At 33.8% G+C, this 21,065-nt stretch overlaps 2 protein-coding genes across 2 annotated transcripts; one reads left to right on the top strand and one right to left on the bottom strand.

Annotated features, from left to right (window-relative positions):
• The first annotated feature begins 4,296 nt into the window (after positions 1 to 4,296).
• LOC142623436 (glutaredoxin-C3) lies at positions 4,297 to 7,382 on the top strand. The gene is made up of 4 exons (XM_075796851.1): positions 4,297 to 4,554; positions 6,660 to 6,733; positions 6,820 to 6,918; positions 7,048 to 7,382. Exons 1-4 carry the CDS (start codon positions 4,385 to 4,387, stop codon positions 7,101 to 7,103), a joined length of 399 nt encoding a protein of 132 aa, XP_075652966.1. The 5' UTR covers positions 4,297 to 4,384; the 3' UTR covers positions 7,104 to 7,382.
• Positions 7,383 to 7,751: 369 nt separating this feature from the next.
• Positions 7,752 to 13,313, bottom strand: LOC142626020 (putative methyltransferase PMT27). The gene is made up of 8 exons (XM_075799787.1): positions 11,970 to 13,313; positions 11,271 to 11,420; positions 10,085 to 10,355; positions 9,765 to 9,875; positions 9,502 to 9,676; positions 8,946 to 9,218; positions 8,657 to 8,851; positions 7,752 to 8,560 (listed from the first exon to the last, which is right to left on the bottom strand). The coding sequence occupies exons 1-8, from the start codon at positions 13,215 to 13,217 to the stop codon at positions 8,344 to 8,346; spliced, it is 2,640 nt and encodes an 879-aa protein (XP_075655902.1). The 5' UTR covers positions 13,218 to 13,313; the 3' UTR covers positions 7,752 to 8,343.
• Between the last annotated feature and the right edge of the window lie 7,752 nt (positions 13,314 to 21,065).

Below are 21,065 nucleotides of genomic sequence, written 5' to 3' on the forward strand. Positions count from 1 at the left end.
GCCCCCTCTAAAAGTCTTCTGGGGTGACTGTAAGACTGCCATAATATTGTTCAAATGTCACTTCCTCATTAATGCGGTGGAAACAATTTTACCTTAGATATTTTTGAGTCTTTATCCCTTTTATACATTCATGATGCTCGTTGCTATCATTAGAACTTCCTGAAAGGTCATCCTTGATCATTAGGATCTATATCAAATTTGCGTTTAGTTTTATCCGAGGAAATAGTACTCCTCGGACTCGGACCACCCATGCTTCTCGGCCAAAACCACATGCTCTCGGCCAAATCCCAAAATCCATGACCCCACAATACATATGATGAAAAGAAAGAAAACAAAAAAAAAAGTTTTTCTCTACAAGGAGAAGAAGAATGATTTTTCTTTGAGAATCATCGTACATAAAGACTGATTGAGAGACTATACTTCTTGGACACCATGTGGAATTGAGATGAAGATTAAAGGTATTCTCATGAATGAAGTAAATTCGTGATTGTTACTTCCACTATGTGTTTTGTATGAGATGCAAAACCAGATTTTCCAATAGTTGCTTGTTTAAATAGTTAGATGGTAAGACCTAGTAGGTAGATAACTGTTGTCAGTGATCACAAATGAATCATTTTATAAGTCAAGTCATCAATTAATAGACTATAATTTTTTTTTGTTAAATTGGTTTAAGGAAAACTTTAGTCTTAAACATTATTATTTGGATTACCTTGAGGTGTACTTTCCTTCAATAAATAAGGGCATGTTTGGTAGACTGTAATAGACGCTGTAATATAATAGTTATTCTTATAGTTTAGTTATTCTTTAATTTAGTATTGTTTTTATTACAAGGAATAGTCATTCTTTATGAATAGCTATTCTTTAAAATGAGGAATAGCTATTCCTCTTTAAAAGGTTATATTAATTATTTTTTAGTAATTGCAATAATTTCAAAACTTAATATATTTTCAAATAAAAAAACTTTTCATATATATCTAACAATTATAAAAATAACACATATCTCTCTTAAATTTAAAAATAACAATTTTTAAGGAGATAAAATTGTATGAGTAAAATATTTCTCAAAATAAATATTAAGTTTCATTCTAATGTTATAACTCACAACTAAACTAATAAATAAGTTTAATTATTACATTACAATACATTTTATTACTAGTAATAAAAATTACAATTTTTATCGTGATTCTCATTCAGTATTCCGAAGGTAACTAAATAAATAAATAAGTAGTGTAATTTCCCACGTGCACATGGTCCCGGAATAAGGACCCCCACTTGCAAAAGCAAGTGAGAGAGATTCACAAACATGCACTTTCTAGGTTCCACACGTATTCCCTGCTAGAGCCGTCAGATCACAGATCTATAAATTTCCATTTCCATGGAAACGGCTGTATACCATGGAATAAACGTTCCGTACACGTCATCAACAGCCAATCATCGTCGACCAAAGACCCAGAATGTCCTCCGAGTCCAAGCCCATGTTTCCTTTGCCATGAGACGAGCCTCTGCCAATATATTCCTCATCAAACTCAGCAATCGCCTCCAAAATCCACAACCCTTTTGCGCTCACACCCACAACTCCATGGCCGAAAAGGACCCATCAAGCAAAGCTCAACCATTTGAATCAAAAACTGAAGGCATCAAGAACAAGCAGCTAGAAGAAGAAGAAGAAGAATCGAAGAAATTGCCTCCGCCGCCAGAGAAGCCATTGCCAGGGGATTGTTGTGGCAGTGGATGCGTGCGGTGCGTGTGGGACGTGTATTATGAGGAGCTCGAGGAATATGACAAGCTTTACAAAACTGATTCTAAGCCCAAATCTTGAAGTTTATTGTTTTGTTTTGTTTTGTTCTGTTCGATTAGTTAGCTTGACTTGTTCAAGGATATGTGTTTGTTGGAATTGGATACAGATTTTTCAATTGTTGTGCTTTATTTGATGATGAGTTGTTACTGAAAAAGGATTTGTCTTCCCAATTGTTGGGAAATCATTCTTTGTGGATCAAATTAAATTGGGTTCTTTTTGCTCTAAAGCGTGCAATTGTTGATGAATTGTCTATAGAAGGCTGTTTTCTTTACCCTTATTAGAAGATTTGAACGATGAGTTTTAGATGAAGTTCTTTTGCAGAAAACTAAAATACTGTGTTATTACAGGAAATTGTTACTTTTTGAAATTTTAGGGACCGAAGTGCAAAATAGGCAAAACTTAAATTACAAAAATTGTTGTTTTCCCCTTTGTAATGTTAGGAGCAAAGCGTTCCAAGTTCCAACTGAAAAATCAGACACTTTGAAAATGGTGGACAACCATTGTGTTATGTTAGTGGTACAAGATAAAAAAGATTCAAACTATATGTTGAGAGGATTCAAACAAGATTAAAAAAAAAAAAATTCAAACTCAAAAAGGGGTGTGTAAAAAAAGGACTTTTCTGCTTCTAAACAAAAGGAGTTTTAAAAATAAATTCAAACTCAAGAAGGGGTGTGTAAAAAAAATGACTTTTCTGCTTCTAAACAAAAGGAGTTTTCTCTATGTAAAATAAATGGGAAAAATCTGTTGAATACTTGAATCCAAATGTTGTGGCAGAAACTTTGAATGAGATATTTTGAAATAATTTTTTATATAACATTGTAATTGAATATTTCATATGTTGATCATAATTTTCGCTATATTACTTTTTAGTTTTTACATTATCATTAGTATCATTATCATTATTGTACATTACTCTTCACACAATCGATAGTATCGTTATTATCATCTTTATCACTACATTACTTTTCATACTATCACTGATATCCTTGTCATCATTCTTGTCACTGCGTTACTTTTCATATTATCACTAGTATCATTGTCGTCATCCTTGTCACTGTGTTACTTTCACATTATCACTAGTATCATTGTCATCATCTTTGTTATTGCAATCGCTTCCAATAATTTTATTTACATGTTGTCTGTCTTGCCATTGTCATTGCCACCACTACAACCCGGAGTTATTATCACCATCATCAACACCACCACATGATTGCCATTGTCACTGTTGTTCCTCACCACCATCACTACTATTTATTATCACACCAAATTATTTTTCATCCGTGTAAAATAATTACCTTTGAACTATAATGCGAGTATCAATTTAATTGTTAAACTTTTGGTTTGAGGAACTTACTAATTGCTTTGTAACAAATTAAACCTTCTAGTAGTGTTTTCCAAATTTTAATGTGGAATCTAACATTGATCCTTTACTGTTAACAGTGCACAATTTATTGCTTAATCCCCCCGCCCCCCTTTTTCTTTGCCTCTATCTACATATAAGTTTCTTGCTTTGCCAAACAAATTTATTGTTTCTTAGTTAGAAAATTGAACATCTTTCGGTCTTTTGATCTATAGAAAGTAATCTTAATGACACTAAATTGTTTAAACGTGCAATAGAATAAATGGATTAGGTTTCTCTAAGCTCATAAGGTAAGTCCATTATAAAATTCTTAAAGTCTTATTTATCTATTTTCATATAAGTGAATTAGATTTTACTACGTGGTCAATAATTTAAATAAATAGCAAAATGGTAATAGACAACTTAAAAAAAAAATGATGACGTGATGTAATTCACTCATTTCAAAATAAATAGATGTATGACATTTATATTAGATCCAACTCATCCAAGTTTATCCCATTTGCTGATCTCACTTTACTTTTTTGTTTTTATTTTTTAGGATAAATTGCAAATTACACCCCTAAAGTTTGTTGTTGTTTGGATTTTACACTATGAAGTTTTAGAATTTGGATTTTATCTCTTGAAATTTGGGGGTGTTTAGATTTTATACCCTAATGTTTCAAAATTTGGATTTTACCCCTTAAATTTTAGGGGTATTTAGATTTTATTCATTAAAGTTTGAGAGTGTTTGGATTTTACACTATAAAGTTTCAAAATTTGGGGTGTAAACAGGTGTAAAATCTAAACACCCTCAAAATTTAGGAGAGTAAAATTTAAATTCTAAAATGTCAGGACGTAAAATTCAAACACCCTCAAACTTCATACTGTCGATTTCAAATTTTAAAATTTCAGAACTTAAAATCTAATCTCACCCAAACTTTGAGTGTAATTTATAATTTAAAAAATAGGTACATTCTAAGCTATATACATTGAATAATGTGCACTGGTTTTTGTATGTAGTTTATATTATGAGAGAAAAACTAAAATTGAGAGAGAGAGAGAGAGCCCAGTAGAGATGACAAGCCCGCTAGGCTTCAAGAAACTGGGCCATGGGCCCGTGGATTATGTTATCACAGGGATTTTGTTGTTAAATATTCATTGGGAGCTCTAGACTAAATGCGTATATATGTCGGAGTTGAAAACTAGGAAAAACGACAGCGGTGTTGGAGACACGTAACGTAACGAAGATGCGCAGTTTTCAGTTTCGGGGGGTTGTTGTTGCAGTGGTCGGGTTGTTGTTGTTGTTGTTGTTGGGTCACATACCAAAGGAAGTCAAAGCCTCCACCTCGGCTTCGGCCTTCGTACAGAACGCCATCTACTCCAACAAGATTGCCTTTTTCTCCAAATCCTACTGCCCGTACGTTTCTCTCTCTCTCTCTCTCTCTTTATATGAATTTACTGTTGGGGTTTGATACCCCATTTGACATTTCGAACTATGGCACAGTTTAATTATTGGTTCAAATTTGATTTGGATGTGATTTCATTTCTATGAATTTCACCTTGGAAAGGTATATATGGATTATTTTAGAAAACTTTTCAAGGAAATATAAAAAGCTCGGTTGCTTTTTTCTTTTTTCATAGAAGGTTTTTAAAAAAAATTCCTAAACCAATGCCCATGAGACATCCGTTATTTTTAATTCCAAACCAAAGCAATGATTTGAAAAACTTGGTGATTTTCTTTAACTATGCCCATGCTGTATGCTTTCAACATGTATGCCTGCGAATCAGAATGTTTGTCCAATTGCTATGTGGCTATTTATTGATGTGATTTACTTCCAACTTTTCTGATCTTAATTCGTGGGAAAGCTTTGGATTTTATATGAAGAATGAAAATTTTGGAAAAGCAGATAATGTATTACATAGTTGCATCATTTGGAGACCATCGAGAGTTTTGAAATCAATTGTGTATGTGTGTGTGTGATAATCAAGAATAAATTTTGTTGAGAAATTGAAAACCAGCCACAACAGCCAAAAGGCAGCTCAGTTGCAGTGAACAAAACACAAAACAGACAACGCCAACAGCTAAAACTATCAAAATAAGAAGGAAAGCTAGGTGCACTAAAATAAGCAACTTCTGAACAGCAGCTAGACAACTACACATTTTCAGTCCTTCTGCTTAAGAATCCTATCTGCAATACCGCTTCTGTAGCAAACTCCCTTGTTAGCACTGGAATAAGGAAAAGGAGCCAGCTTTTTCAATGAGATATTTGACCTGCTTCCTTATGATTCCCACTATTTGCTCCTTTATTCTAATAGTCCCTAGGTGTAGAATGGCATATATATGGTAACAAATGTGATTAACAGAAGCACTAAACCCCAGCCTACAGCTGTGTGTACTCAAGCTTTTAACTTTCCAATGCTTCACAGCTCAAGTAATGAGGGATTCCTGACAGCACAAGCTTATAATGTTCCTCCATATCCTTTGAGCAAAGAAGCACTTTAAAAAAGAGATGATCTCTATTTTCAATACCAGCTCTACAGAACACATGTAACAAGTCATTGCTAATTCCCAATTTAGTGAGCCTTTCTTTAGTGAAGTCTATCCCTCATTGCCAACTAAGTCATGAAAGCAAACCTTGGAATAGCTTTAGCAAACCGTAGAAATCTTCCACCTACTTACAACAGGTCTTCTGGGCCTGATCTGGTCCCAAACATTTGCAACAGAAAATGAACATGGCTTGGAGGAATCCATAATTTCGTATAGCTTTATCAAATTCACAAAATTCTATTAGAGGCAACTTGCTTAGGATGAAAACAAGGTCATCTGCATAACCCCAAAACCAGGCTTTTTCAAGGATCACACTAGCTGATTTTTCATTGACAGAACTAGCAACAATATAGACCCCTCTCTGTCCCTATTTTTGACAAAGAGGGCCCTCTGGATGCTAATTATCATAGCACAAGAGGATATTGGAACCATCTCCCTCCTGAAACTTGATATTCCTCATCATTTTATATTTGGAATTCAGAGACCGAGTCTTATCGGCTAAAGTTTTCAGTCTAAAAGATCCCAAACCGCACTTTTTCAAAGTATAACTTTTTTTAACTTCAATTTTTTCCATGTACAACTTTTTCAAACAATTCCATTTTCAAAAGGCTGAAAAATAAGTTGTACCTAAGGAGCATGAATCAGAAGAAACTGCATATAACAAATAAAACCAACCACTCCTTTTCCAGTCTCAAGAAATGCAGGAACATGACATGTTGACTGTTGTGGATGTGTGTGTGTTTTAGGTTAGGGGAGCATTATCCCCACTTCTTTCCAACCTCCAGTGTGTAAATGGCGTGTTGCTAGCTTCAACTCTTGAATAAGATTCATTGATTCCCTCTATTGTCCATTTCTTTTACATATAGGGTGCTCGGCTGGTGCTCTTGTGTGCGGGCATGTGTGTGTGTGTGTGTGTGTGCACGAAACAAGTGATGTGGAATAAGGAATTGTGTGCTGCTTTGCCTTGTTGCTAGGTATTGCTTGCGTGCCAAGGGGATACTCAGTGAACTACATGAGCAGCCTTTTGTTGTTGAGCTTGACCTCCGAGGTATCAATTAGCAACACTTGTCTTTATCTACTTGTAGGACTATGCAAAAAGTGTTTTGGAATGTCTGTCATCATGAATTTGTGCAGATGATGGGGCTGAAATTCAGGATGTTCTTCTGGATCTGGTAGGCAGACACACTGTCCCACAAATATTTGTGAATGGGAAGCATATTGGTGGCTCTGATGGTAAGCTCTTAGCTCAGTAATTAAAAAAAAAAAAAAAACCATTCTCCAATAGCCTTCAAATGCAAGTTATTTGTCTGGTTCTGCTTTGTTTATCTTATGTTGTTGTTCACTGTAAATATTGTAATTCAGATCTCAAAGCTGCAGTCCAGAGTGGACAATTGCAGAAACTTCTTAGCACAAGTTGATGAGGCACTGGAATTATAAAGATTCATTCCTGCCGCTTGAACTAAAGTTTATGGTGAGATTATATTTTCCGCTCTGTGAAGAGAGCAAATCACGTTGATGTATTGACTCTGCTCAGGCTCATGGATAATGGAGCTTAAGGCAAAGACTAATGCCCCTTACTAGCATTTGTGGTTTTGGCATGTAATCACTTGTTAATTTGAGTTACAGATTATTTTAATGTATGTTGAACTTTAGATTTGTGAAAAAATTATAAAGCCTTGTATCTTGATGTTTGACAATGGGAATTGCATCCTCTTTTTAATCTGCTGAGATTTTCTAGAGCTGTGCATAATTGAGCATGCTTAGCGACTGTCATATACCACATGCAGGACCAGATGGCCTGTAGACCAATGTCACCAAATGTCTTGCATCATTCAACATATTTTTAGTTGGAGCCTAGGGCATTAAGCGCTGGTCTTAAATGCTAAAAATTAGATGTGCAACAAGAATATCGAATATAATAATTTGAAGAAAGCAATTAACATACATTCCTTGAGGCTGGAACCTAGTACATTCTTTATCATAGTACATTAAGAGTGGGGTTCTTCTAGCCGTTGGTGGTAACTAATCAGAATTTGTAACAGCCAAAGCTGCAGAGCAGTCAAACTGTCAGGATTTACTGTTTTCTTAGTCCTTTTATTTTGCCAAACTGGTTTCAGAATAATCCTCAAAGAAGTCTGCTAGGTATGTCTTATCTATCTAAGCAGCTTTCCGCTGATAATGTTCTACATCCCAGGACTAGTTTTTAAATCGTGAATTTTTGCGGATTGCCTTTAAATTAGTATAAAGGAGATCATGTTTTCATTTTCTTAGTGAATGTGGCCTTTATAATGGGACCAAGGGAGAAAAAAAATTGCTTTCCATGCCATGATTATATCCAAGATTCTGGGTTGAAGATGTATAATATCTGCCAATTGGTCGATTACATCACTTTTCTTTCCAAGCCATGATTATATCTAAGTATTCTGGATTTAAGATTAATAATTTTTGCCAATTGGCCACTTAAATTACTTTCCATTGAATATATATCTCACAGTTTTACAAAATACAAACAATTTTGATGTAACAAATTCATCTGCCTGCTGAATACAGCAAATGATGTTACACTTCAATGATAACCACTGCGCTAAAGATGCTAGCCTTCAAAATGTCAGAGAGCACCATATAAACTAGAACCAAAAACCTATGTTCTCTCCATGATCAGGAAGAATCTACATATGTGTCTGGCCGCCAATCGCCTTTCTGTGCACTGAGCAACCCTTCTTGGTTCTTGGAGATGGTTACATGAACCTCCCAGTGCAGGGACTTCAGCAAGTTCTCAACCTCCCGAAAAATGCTGGACTCGTCACGGACAATCAATTTACCTCCAGGTCTGACTATTCTATCTACCTCTGCCATTACAGGAGCAAGCTTGCACCTGTGGAAGCCAAAAAATTAATACTCAACAATGTGCTATAAAGATAAAAGAGTGAAAGATCACAAAATTATATTGCAATGACCCAGCCATTTCTACCTCTTTTTCAGCCTTGAGAAAAGATGATCAGCATGCAGGAGATCGTAAGTGCGTGGGTATGTGCTGAAGGATTCACACCAATCATGGTATATGCCAAAAAGACCACGCTCATAGATAATGGGAAGTGTATCTGGAGAGTCTATGTTCACCACATTCATGACCCATACTGGAAGGTCCTTTAGAGCTGCTGCAAATCTGCACAAACAAGTGGTATAAGGCTAAATGCTGGTCTTATATGGCTGGCATATTGAGCCTTGGTTAGGCATAATAATAAATTGACAAAGATTACCCCCCATAGACTGCTCTCATGTCCATGACATTTCTCACATTGGACCAGCTGATGCCTAAACTGGTCAAATATGACTTGCTCACCACTCGCTTCCAATGTTCATGGTCTGTGGCAAAGTCTTGAGGAGATGGTTTCCCATAAATTCCCATCTGGGAACTGTTTAACCAGTAAGGAGGCGTCTGTACTCGACGAGGCCAAGGCTCAGGCCATTTGGTGCCTCTCTCAGCATTGTCAACGGGCACTGGGTGCATGCATGCCTGCAGTGGCACATACCTGGATATGGTCCAACAAAAAATAATCAAACAAGCTCAACAATAGCGTTGTTAGAGATACTAAAATTTTCGCAACATAAATTTTACGAACGAACTTGTCACCAATAACAAAAAACTAATTTAAATATTCATTTATTACATTGTTTAAGTGATTCTAATTATACTCTCGACACTTCAGTTTGTAAGCTTTTTGTAGTATTTTTAGCATTTTCCTAATAACAAATAATATGGTTGATAACTCAAAATTCTATTCGTTTTAGACGTTAGGAATAGCAGAAACATACCAGGCTGCATTTGGATCATCATCTTCTTTGCACATTGGAGGACGTTTATGTTTTCTCTGGTTATAGCAATCGTTTGTGGTAGGTTTGCGGTAGATGGCAGCTCCAATTGAATTTAGTTTATCCTTCTTTATGGTGACCAGCTCCCAACACATGGAGGCCGTCAGTGAAGACATTGCTAAAAACGTGACTACATATGTCAGCCTAACACTAAAGTCTAAAACTGCCTATAAATAAAGAAATTTTGGTATCTATAATACTATTACCCTTCCAGATTTCCACATCTTCTGGGAGCTTTTGGTACACTGGAGTAGCAGACCAGACAAAATAACCCCCTGGTCTTAGAACGCGGTTCAATTCCAAAAGATGCAAACCATCTGCACCCAAATTTGATATTGTCATTGCAATGCAAAAATAACGGTAAATTGTTCACTCACACTCATTGATATACACAAATGTTCAAAATTTTTATTTTATTAATATTCACGTATAATACCGAGTGTGAGAATCAATGGCCCAAAAACAAAACATGAAAACCAGTTAGAAGTAAAGTAATGAAGATAAAGAGAGAGTAGCTAGTTAGAACCATCTGCATGCCAAGGCACTCTACAACGTGCACAGTGCACAACATCAAAGACCCTGCTTGGGAATTGAAGGCGCTGAGAACCCATGACAGCGGATATTGCAGGTATTCCTCTTTCAAGGGCAAACTGAACTTGAGCCTCATGTTCATCTTTGGGTGCAAAAGACATTGCAATAACATTTCTCTCGAAAAGATAACCCCCAAAGCTTGCAACACCGCAGCCAACGTCCAAAATGACTCGAGTTTGCTTCCCCCAAGCGATGGCAGGTACTGACTGCAGTCACCAATTCAAGATCGTGGACCATGTCATTGTCAGGGAAGGAAGCACAAATATGCACAAGACAATTGCCAATTAAAACAATTCCATAGACCATTATTGGGAAGAAAAACAATCATTTTTATCCTTCTCTCCTTTTTCTTTTTAATTTTCAAACTAAAATACTAAGTCATACATTGTTCATACCTCATAGTTTTTAATTTTTCAAACTAAAATACTAAGTTATACATTGTTCATACCTCATAAGTGGAGGGGGAAATCATTTGAAAACATTTCTTCTTATTCTTTTCTGTTAAAATATTTACATATGAGTGGTTTGGCAAGTTAATTAGTGAAATCCTACATTGAATGTCAATGATAAAAATGAGATTTTTTTTTTTTTTTCCAGAAACAAACCAATAGACTGAATGTAATATATATATATAATCTCTTCAAAAAGTGACATGTTAAGTATGAATTCTTTCTTGTTTAGAAGTATCCACACTGTGTGACATCATATGCAAAATGTGAACATCTAAAATAAAAAGTGTAAACACCGCGTAAAATATTACAATAAAAAAAAATTGTAAACAAATAATTAAACAACACGTTGTAAGGGCCATTTTTTTGAACTTTTTGAAAGTTGATTGTTATAAAAGGTGGTAGTTAGAAAAAACAAAGTACTTTAAAAAATTGTATTGTGGAAAGTGTTCACTTATTAGACTGTCCTCTAAAACGGGCACCTAATGAAGTGTTCACTAAACTAAAACTATATATGATCCCATGAAATAATCCCCCATGCCCATCATTAAAAAGACAAAAAAAAGCAAAGATCATAGAGAATATCCTAGCTAGAAAAAGCATCGACAACCAAACAAGACACTAATAATATGCATGGTCCATTTAATGAATCAATTAGGTTTGGTTAGTTACCTGTTGGAGAAAATCAATGTAGTGGAGCGCACCATGTATGAACTGAGTCCCACCACCAGGGAAAGTTAAGAACTCACCGGTCACCTTAACCCAATTTTGGTGCCCCTTCACCTCCGCAAGCTTCGTGTGTGGTACATTGTGGTACCATATCTGCCAAACCGCAATAAAAAGAGTAAACTAACCAAGATCTTATAAAAACGAAGGTTATTATACACACTTTTGTTTTTAACAGGAATCGTGATTTTAAATTGTATCTGTTTACGAATTGTTTGTTTCTGATAATTTATTTACATAAATTAAGGCATAAAAAACTAATGCTAGTTTATTTTCAAAATTTTGAAACTTAAATTATTAAAAATAAAGTTGAGATAAAAAGCAGCAATGTAGGACCCACAAAAGCACATACGGTACATAAAACAAGTAAAAAAGCTAGCTTAATCAAATGCCAAAATCACACATAAATCATGACTTTAGTTAAAAAAAACAAACAAGCGTGTAAGCCTACGTCCCTTTGACGTTTTTTTTTAGTAGGTCTTATATATTGTTTAGGGTATTTTATATAATAAAAAAAATTTAAAACTGAATTTTATAATACTATTCATACATTTAAAAATTATTTTATTATAATATTTTAAATTTTCAACAATAAACAATATCCAATCGAACGGTTGAAATTGAATCAAACTCAAAACGAGTTACCTTATCTCTGCTTTTGGGCCACTCGATGGGTTTTTTATAACCGTCCGGAACTGGGACAAGGCAAGTGGGTCCCTCTTCAGGACAATGCCTCTCTCTGTGCTCGAAGTGTTTAGTACTTCGCAATTTTTTCACAGCTTTCTCGTTGTCCAAACATGGTATATAATCAGGACCAGCTGTCAAGTTACATAGCTGCCACGTGGTCTCATACGTACCCTCGTTCCCGCTCGACTCGTCTTTGCGTCTCTCTTTCTCGTTGGCTGATTGAGTTGCCTGAGTCGCCCACGATTTCTTTGACTCTTTAGATTCTTTTGGAATCACCGTGTTCTCTACAGCAGGGAATGTCTCGACCGTGTTTGACTCAGTTCCCTTGTTGCTTTCAGTGTTTCCCTCCTCTTTGTTGTCTTCTTTTTGCTGAGTTTCTTGACTCCCAGCTTGGGTTTGTTGAGATTCGTCTTGGTATTCTTTCTGTGGTTGAGTCTCAGGCTTTTCTTCATTGCTCATTTCCACGTCTTTTGGTTGTTGTTGTTGTTGTTGATCTTCATTATACTGAGATTCTTGGGTGTTTTCACGGTTTTCATCTTCTTTCAGTTGCTGTTGTAAGCGTTTTTCTTGATCTAATTCATCAGGCATCTGAATATTTTCGTTTGGTTTTTGATTTTCAACATTGTTCTCTTCCGAAACTCTGTTTTGCTCGCTTTCTTCATTATTAATACTTGTTTGCTTGCTTTCCTCGGAGGTTGTTTCTTCAATTCGTTGGTTTTGAGTGAAAGAGCTTTCCTCAGTATTCTGATTCTCGCTTTCTTTATGTTTTTCCTGCTCTTCAGAAGATTCTTTTCCATGTAAATCTTCTGCAGATGATTCTTGTTTGTCAGTAATTATGGCATCACCACCATTATCCACAATGGAGTCCTTGGAAATCTCTGGCAATATAGCCACCTTCTGATCTTGCTGAGATTTACCACCATTATCGTTAGCTTCATCATCAGATTTGATGGCATCGTCAGGGAGATCGCCTGGATTGTCTTCAAAGGCAGGAAGATTGGATTTGGTGGTGGTGGTGGTGGTTTGGGGTTCCTTTCTGGTTATTGTGTTGCGAGTGGTTGTTTCTGGGGGAGTTACAGAATTAGAGCTTAGCATCCATACACCCAAAACACATAGTGCTAAAAACACCAATGTTGTTGCTGTTGATGCGTACGAATTTGTAGAGGAAGAAGTCCTCTTGCTAATACGGGACTTTCCCATTGGCATACTCTCTGGTGTTAAGAGAGAATGAAAGTGGGGTGTTTTGTTTCAATTCTTGTGGAGAAAGATGAAATTGAAAATGCTAGAGAGAGAGAGAGAGAGAGAGAGAGAGAGAGGTTTCAGTTATGTTTGTGGAGGAAGATGGAAGTGAAATTAGTTGACAGACAGAGAAATGTTCCAACTTGGAATGTCTCAAGATCCACAGGAGTCGGAGAAGGGAATTTGTTTCACCACCTGTATAATTGATTAATTTTTAAATTTATAAAAAAAAAAAGATAAATTCGGTTATAAAATCAACCTAGGCGACCAAGGTTGCATTTGACAGTAGGTGGGCGAAAAATGTAGCTTTTTTTAGTTTGATTTAGCCATGACTCAGTTTTCATAACTCAATATTTATAACTCAGAATTCAAACTTATAACCTAAACCTCACTTTATCTCAAAAACTTCAAAATTTTTGTTTGGTCGCATAACTCAATCATATAACTCACATTTTATCACCATAACTCATATTTCAGAAATTTAGAACACCAAAATTATGTTTTCTGTTTTCATCATCCATTACTTAAATTTTTGAGTTTTGAGTGATGAAAACATCACCCAAAAACCAAGTCAAACAAGGTTTTTTCGGTGGAACTCATGCATTTTGGAAACTTAATGATAAAAACGGAGTGATATCACTCAAAATCATGGTGATTCAAACAAGTCCTAAATCTTCTGTCTCACTCTCTCTATCTCGCTCTATACTCCACAAATAAAAACTTGACACATGTACATCTATTTTATTAATTGCTAATTTCTAGCCTTTTTTATTTCAGTTACCTTAACTAATTGAAAATTAAAAAAGACATAACAGCCAACACATCCCCACCACCGGCACCACCACCATCTTTCTCTGATGCCACATGCCCCACAACCACCAACAACAACCATCGCCAGCCCCATTAGCAATTGCAGATGCGGTCAATGCCGCCAGACACAACCATCCACTATTGCCATTACTGGATATTGTTATTTGTTATCAAATTGGCGGATGCCATCATGTGAGCTATTAAAACTTTTTTTTAGAGATCTGAAGAAGATAAGGTAGCGGTAGGTGCCCATCATAGATTTGAAGAAGAAACTTGTTTCTTAGAATATGATGTCAACATTTTCTGCTCTAATGTTTTTTCCGTTGGTAGTGGATGGCATACAAACTATTGGTTAAGAACAGCTAAAGACTAAGGAAAGAAAGAATAAAGAAGAAACAAGAGAACAAGGGCAGAAAAATGTTGCTGGTGACTTGTTGCTAGTGATAAGTGGCATCGGAGAAAGATGTTGGTGGTGCCAGTGGTGGGGATGTGTTGGCTGTTGTGTCTTTTTTAATTTTCAATTAATCAAAGGTAATTGAAATAACATAGGCCAAAAATTAGCAATTAATGAAATAGATGTACGTGTATCAAATTTTTATTTGTGGAGTATAGAGTGAGATAGAGAGAGTGAGACAGAAGATTTGAACTCCTTTTTTTACTATTTAGTTTATTTTTGTTACTATTCAGTTTATTTTTGCAACTATTTATAGATCCTATTACACTTTTTGGTATTATTTATGGCTCTCACCGAACTATTTCAGCTAGTTTTTAGTTTTATTTATAGTACTTTCAGCAAAAAATTCTAAGTTTTAGTTAAATAAATTGTTCCTAAACGGACTCTAAATAGAAAAAAATTTGGCTCTAAACCTAAGTTTCGCGAGAACTAACACAAGTAAGGGTACAGAGTACAATAGTTTTGGAATAACTAAGGGAAGAAATGTTTGGAGTATGACAATTAATTAATTTTTTTAGGTATATTTTAAATATTTGTTGACATAATATGTTTATTTTGTATTTTAAAACTAAGTAACAACAATACAAAGTTTGAAAACGCTTCTAAAGTTAATTTAAAAGTAATAGTAAATAACAACAAAGTACAATAACACTCGTAAAATGTTGTCTGGAGCGCAAACCAAGAGTTTAAATAAATTAGACAACTAAGTTGATTAGGTACTCGTATGAGTATAGGTATTTGTCCATTTTAGCTATGTCCGTCCAACTTATTATATGATAATTGAAGAGAGTATTTATATGTAATTTTAGCTATATATATGACTTTCTTTAATTAATTATGTAACTTCTTTAAATAATATAATTTATTAATTTAAAAGTTGATTAAAACAACTAAATATACTTACAAGTACTGGTATAAGAATCAGACTAGCAATTAAAACTTGTCTTAAAGACAAAAGACTCGATGAGCCATGTCTAAAACATAAGAGTAATGATAGTTATATATTCTTTATACTCATCATACACATACTAACACAATTTCACAAATTCGAAAAAATGCATGTACAGGATGTACAATAAGGTCCATAAGGAGGATGGAAAAAGACTTTCCCTAAATGGTTTTGTGCCCATGTGAGACCGACGATTTTGTTTGCAAAAGAATAGGTCAATGGTCCAAAAGCAAGTGCAAGAAGATATGAAAAAGGAAAAATGAAAAAAAAAAAATATATATATATATATATATATATATATATATATATATATATATATATATGAGAGCGTTTGGGAAATAAAACAATCAAATTGGGTTCGCCAAGCCCCTATCTATTCATTTCCTAATAAATGTGGGGCCCATTCTAATCTTTAATTGGTCCAAGTAAATTTAGGCTCACGAAAACCAAAGTTCATGGACCTACCAACTTGTTTACAAGAAACTTATAAGAGTCCATTAAACTCCTCACGATTATCAAGGAAGAGAATACTGGGCCTAAAAAACTTTTTAAAAAACCCAATAGCCCAAGCTCTTAGCGACCTGTGGTGCCTCATAGATAGTCAAAAATTATTAACCATTGAGGAGAAGAAGAACACACATTCACAAATCACAAGGACATGCAAGCTTTAATCTTTATCATGCCAAAAAAAAAAAAGAGATACTAATGTCCACATTAATGCAATTTGAGTGCCAAAGAATCCAAATAATACCCGAAAACCCAATTAAATCCACCTTATGGAACCTACCAAAACCCAGTTTCGGAGGTGCATGGTTCAAGAATAATTAAAATTTCCAATTCATATGTTCACAATAATTGTGGTGCAGGAGACTATAAGAACCAAAGTGTTTGTTTCTCAGCTCCCTAGCTGTCCATTTAAAAATAATAATTTAAAAAAAAAATCTTTTTTTTTTCTCTTTTTTTTCTTCAATTTCCACAAATATCCAAAAACTAATTAAATAAAAACTTTAAAATTTTGAGTATTTTAACTTTGATACTACTTCATTTATTTAACTAAAGAAGACACAATCTCTCTTCTCATACTCAGGAAATTTATCAATCCCATACCTACAAAATTCCACCTTTTTAAAATTAATTTTTTGTTAATAATACGGAGATAGGTTAAGTTACTAATTTGGTCCTCCAATTATTGGGTAAATTTAAATTGGTTCCCTTCAGCATTAATTATGTTAATTTTGTTTCTCAATTTTCAAAATCAAGTCAATATTATCCTTGAATCTCCTCTCCACATAAATTTCAATGAAATTAATAGTTAAAATTGATATGCTTTTAAAAAATTTACACTTTTTAGAACAACTTTTTAACGTGTACTCCACATTAAATGAAAATAAGATCCAAGAATGAAATTGACTGAATAGATAAAATTAATATATAGTGGAAGAACCACATTTTATTTTACACAATATTTGGAGGAAAAAACTAGTAATTTAACTTCAAAAATTATTTTACATATGCGATAAGTATTCAGCCTCCATATATGATTTAATTGTATGGTGATCTTTTGAAATATAATAATTGGGAAAAATTTTATTTAATTCTCCCTATAATTTGGTGGTTTCAAATCAAACCCTAAATTATTTATTAAAAAATAAAATTAAAATAAAAACTTTGGTTTTTAAAAAATTTTCAACTTGTCCATCTGAAACCCACCAAAAAAACAAAACAAAACAAAATAATACACAATTTCATTAAACTATGATTTCTTAAAGTTATATATTTTGTAATTTATTTTCGTGTCAAAATGCTATATGTGATTCATATGGAAAAAAGTGTCTAGATATGCCACGATTACAACTAATATAAGTTCCTATTACTTTTTGTTAATAAGAACTGTTCACTAAGAAGGTAAATTGAAACGGTTTAGAAAGTTTAATTAGAACTTTTTAAACTCTATAATTAAATTTAAAATCAGTCCCAAAATTTAAGTGAAATTGTGTAATTTAATGTTAGGCATAATGGGGGGGAAAATGAGAAATTAATATTACACAATTGTGTAATTTTTTGTGTCTAGATATGCCATAATTATTGTGTAAGGTACCTTAGTTTTCTTGTTAACTATCAATGAAAAGAAGAATTATGTAAACTTGGGGGTTGTTTGGTACTGATATTTAAATAATAGTTTTCAATGTTTAAACAACAATAACACTTCTGACACGTATATTTATAACACTCAAATATGTATTTTCACAACACTGAAAACTGAACAACAACACTAAAAATCTCCAACCAAATGGGCCCTTGATGTTTTTGAATTTTGATATAGGAGCATAGGCATGGGGGTTGTAAAATCTCCAAATTGTAAATTTATAGCTTCAAAATTATAGAAGTGTGCGTTATCCGAAGCTCTAATTGTAAAAAAAAATTTCAATTGCGCTACATTTCCATCTTATAAATAAGATGGTACCGTAGCAATATGGTATTTTTTTAAAAAAAATTGGATTTTGGGTTTTATTTGAATATTGAGTTATATTATTTTATTGTATAGATATATTATTTTAATGTGTTGTATGGTATAATAAAAATTGAAATATTTAATGTATTGTAAAATAATATGATATAATAGATAAATTAATTTTTGAGATGATAAAATGAAATATTTCTTTTAGCTGCCAAATACTAATGCTAGAATTTTCTAAGATATCTATTCTTTTCTTGTTCCAGACTAGTACTATTTGTTGAATGATAGACAGGTTATTTATTTATTTATTTATAGGAAGGGTAGACAGGTTTTGACGAGTTCCTGTGCAAGTCTATAGAGCCCGTTAATACTATCTTTTTTAATGCCAAATGTAGCAGTGATAATCTTTTTTTCTTTTTCTTTTTTGGTAAATGTGTAGCACTGATAATCGCACTATGTTATTTGATCCATGCATATCCATCCCTATTAATGTGCAGTTTAGGCCAATAAATTGTTTTCTCGAATAATTCAGGATGGTAATACATTTACCCTAAACAGTCATTTGCTAATATACATGAATCTGGGGTTTACTTAAAATTTTGGAAATGTTATATCATAGTTCGCACAGCTAGCTAGTGTACGTAACTTTTTTGAACAAATTACTAGAAGTGAACCCTAAGCTAGCTATGTTAGTAAATTTTAGTGTACAAAGTTGAGAGGGTCAGGGCCACAAGCCCCGTTGACTAGTCATCATCATCTGGTCCTCACAAAAATAATTAGCCATGAGAAAGTTGTAGTTTTCCTTCGATCTTTGTATACCCTTGTCCACATCGCTATAATTATTCCATTATACACTGCAAGCTAAGTGAATTAGGCGCAAAGACAAGCAAGTCAATGACCCTATAAATGAACTTTTTATTATATTGTAGTGTGGGGATTGATTGGTAAAAATAAATAAATAAATAAAAGCCGAAACCACCACATCAATACGATGACCACACCTCAAGTCACTGCATTGTGCAAAGCAAGGACAGCCATAAAAGTTTCTTTCCATTATCAAAAAAAAAAAAAAGTTCATTTTTTTTTAAATGTATTGTGATTGACTATGTGCTTGATTATATAGTGACAGGACAATAAGGTCACGTCTAGTTATATGAGTAATGTTAGCATCACATAAAATGATGTTAACGGACAAATTTTGAATGATAGAAATGTGATGGCGGATTTACTCACCACGAAGTCAAATTATGACATGAATTATGTCATTTTATGTGTAACCAGCGCTACTTCTAATTTTATATAGATGCAAAAGCTGTAGCTGTTATCCAAGTATCTGTTGACTGGTTATGTTTTGGTCCTAATTCCAAACACTACAAATAACATCAAAGAGAGTAGTACATGGTACTTTGCTTCCTCACTTCGCTAAAAATTGTCCACTATAGATTTGTGATCCAAGACATGTACATCCACAGTTATTCGCCGTTTGGTAGCCACCAAGCCTTCGATTCGAAGTGTACGTCTCTATATTCTTTCATTTGGGAGAGTACGAATTTTATCATTCAGTCAGTGGGGCTTGGTTCCCTTCAATTATAGGACAGAAAAGAAAAAGAAAAGATATGAGGAAATAAAGAAAGAGATTTTCCGTTTGGTAGTAAGGTGAGTGGTCATTTTTTTTCTGATACCGAGACATTCTCTACTTATCAAAAAGAAAAGCAACAATTTGTAAACGAAGACAAACTAACATATATATGTTTCTTAATGTAGTTGTGGTTGTCATTTCCATAACTTTTATCTATTTTTTTTTATAAGTATTTTGAAAGTCACGGAGAAGCATTATAAAGCTTTTGTTGAATAATGATCTAGTTTTTTTTCCCCCACCATAGAGTAAATGCGATAACCTCTCGCTTAAAGTTGCCTCAACTTTTTATTTGATTTTTCTTTTTGGGGGGTTTCCTTGGAGTGAAATGAAAGATTTTTTCTTGGTATAGAAGAAAAGGTGATTTATTGGTATGGAATGAAAAAAAATCTCTAGTTAAAAAGTAATTGAGCATTTTTTATCTATCAAAAGATAGAATTAATGTAACCTTATAAATAAATAATGTTGTAAGAGTATGGTGACTTTGACCCAATAAGAGTCTTATTATATGTGAAAATGTGAAGACTTTTAAAAGAATATGAGTGAGTTTTTCAAAAAGTAATTTCGTAAATGTTTTGTACTGAGAGATATCTGCGTTGGTGAGTTAAAAGTTTATTATTTGTGTGAAAGAAAGATATTAAGTATATTGACTTTTGAGATTGTGAATTTGTGTGGTTGAGTTTTGTTAGTATTTGTGAGAATTTTTGTTAATTTATGTGTTTGTAAGTGTTGTCTTCAAAGTGTGAGTTTAATTTGAAAGATTTGATTGAGAGCGGTATTATAATGGCCAAAGAGGATTTTGATTGGTATTGTCCATAAACGCATGTAGGTTTGAAGGTGTAGAACTATATTTTTGTATCGTGTGGATTTTTTATTTTATTTTTTGTGTGAAGCTATGAATGCACTTCTGTGCTAACCATAAATTTCAACACTTGTTCTTAAAAAATGATTATTACTTACAAGGAAAAATAACACACATTTTTTAAGCTTCATATTGGTGAGTAGACTCATCAATAACCAATGAAGTTATTGCATTATAAGCAACCCGTTTTTGGTATGGTTATGATGCTACAAAGAGATTTTTGAGTGATACCAATTAGGCAATTACTTGATTGCTATTGTGATGGTAAGTAATGGTATTACATAGAGACTATCATTTGCGTTTTGCACCCACTTAGGTTAGGTACATATATGCCATGTATATATCCTTGTGCTAGAAGAAATACTAACAAGCCTAACAAATTGAAAGAATTATGCTACTGTAAGTGCACAATTGTACCCGGACCCAAAAACAAATGTTGGGCTTAGGTCCAATGAGCCTTATACAATAAAATTTGTAGAGTATAGGTTTGAAATCTAGGCTCGGGATGTTAGAAGTTCGATTAACAGGCTAGAGTGTTACAATTTGTGCAAATTATGAACAAATATGACAAATAAATCTCCTCGGACGTAAGCCGATGACGATTTGTATAAATATTCTCTTTCTAGGCCAAAGTTTACAGTCCTTA

Source organism: Castanea sativa, chromosome 2 (genome assembly GCF_040712315.1).
Source record: "Castanea sativa cultivar Marrone di Chiusa Pesio chromosome 2, ASM4071231v1".
Taxonomy (NCBI): domain Eukaryota; kingdom Viridiplantae; phylum Streptophyta; class Magnoliopsida; order Fagales; family Fagaceae; genus Castanea; species Castanea sativa.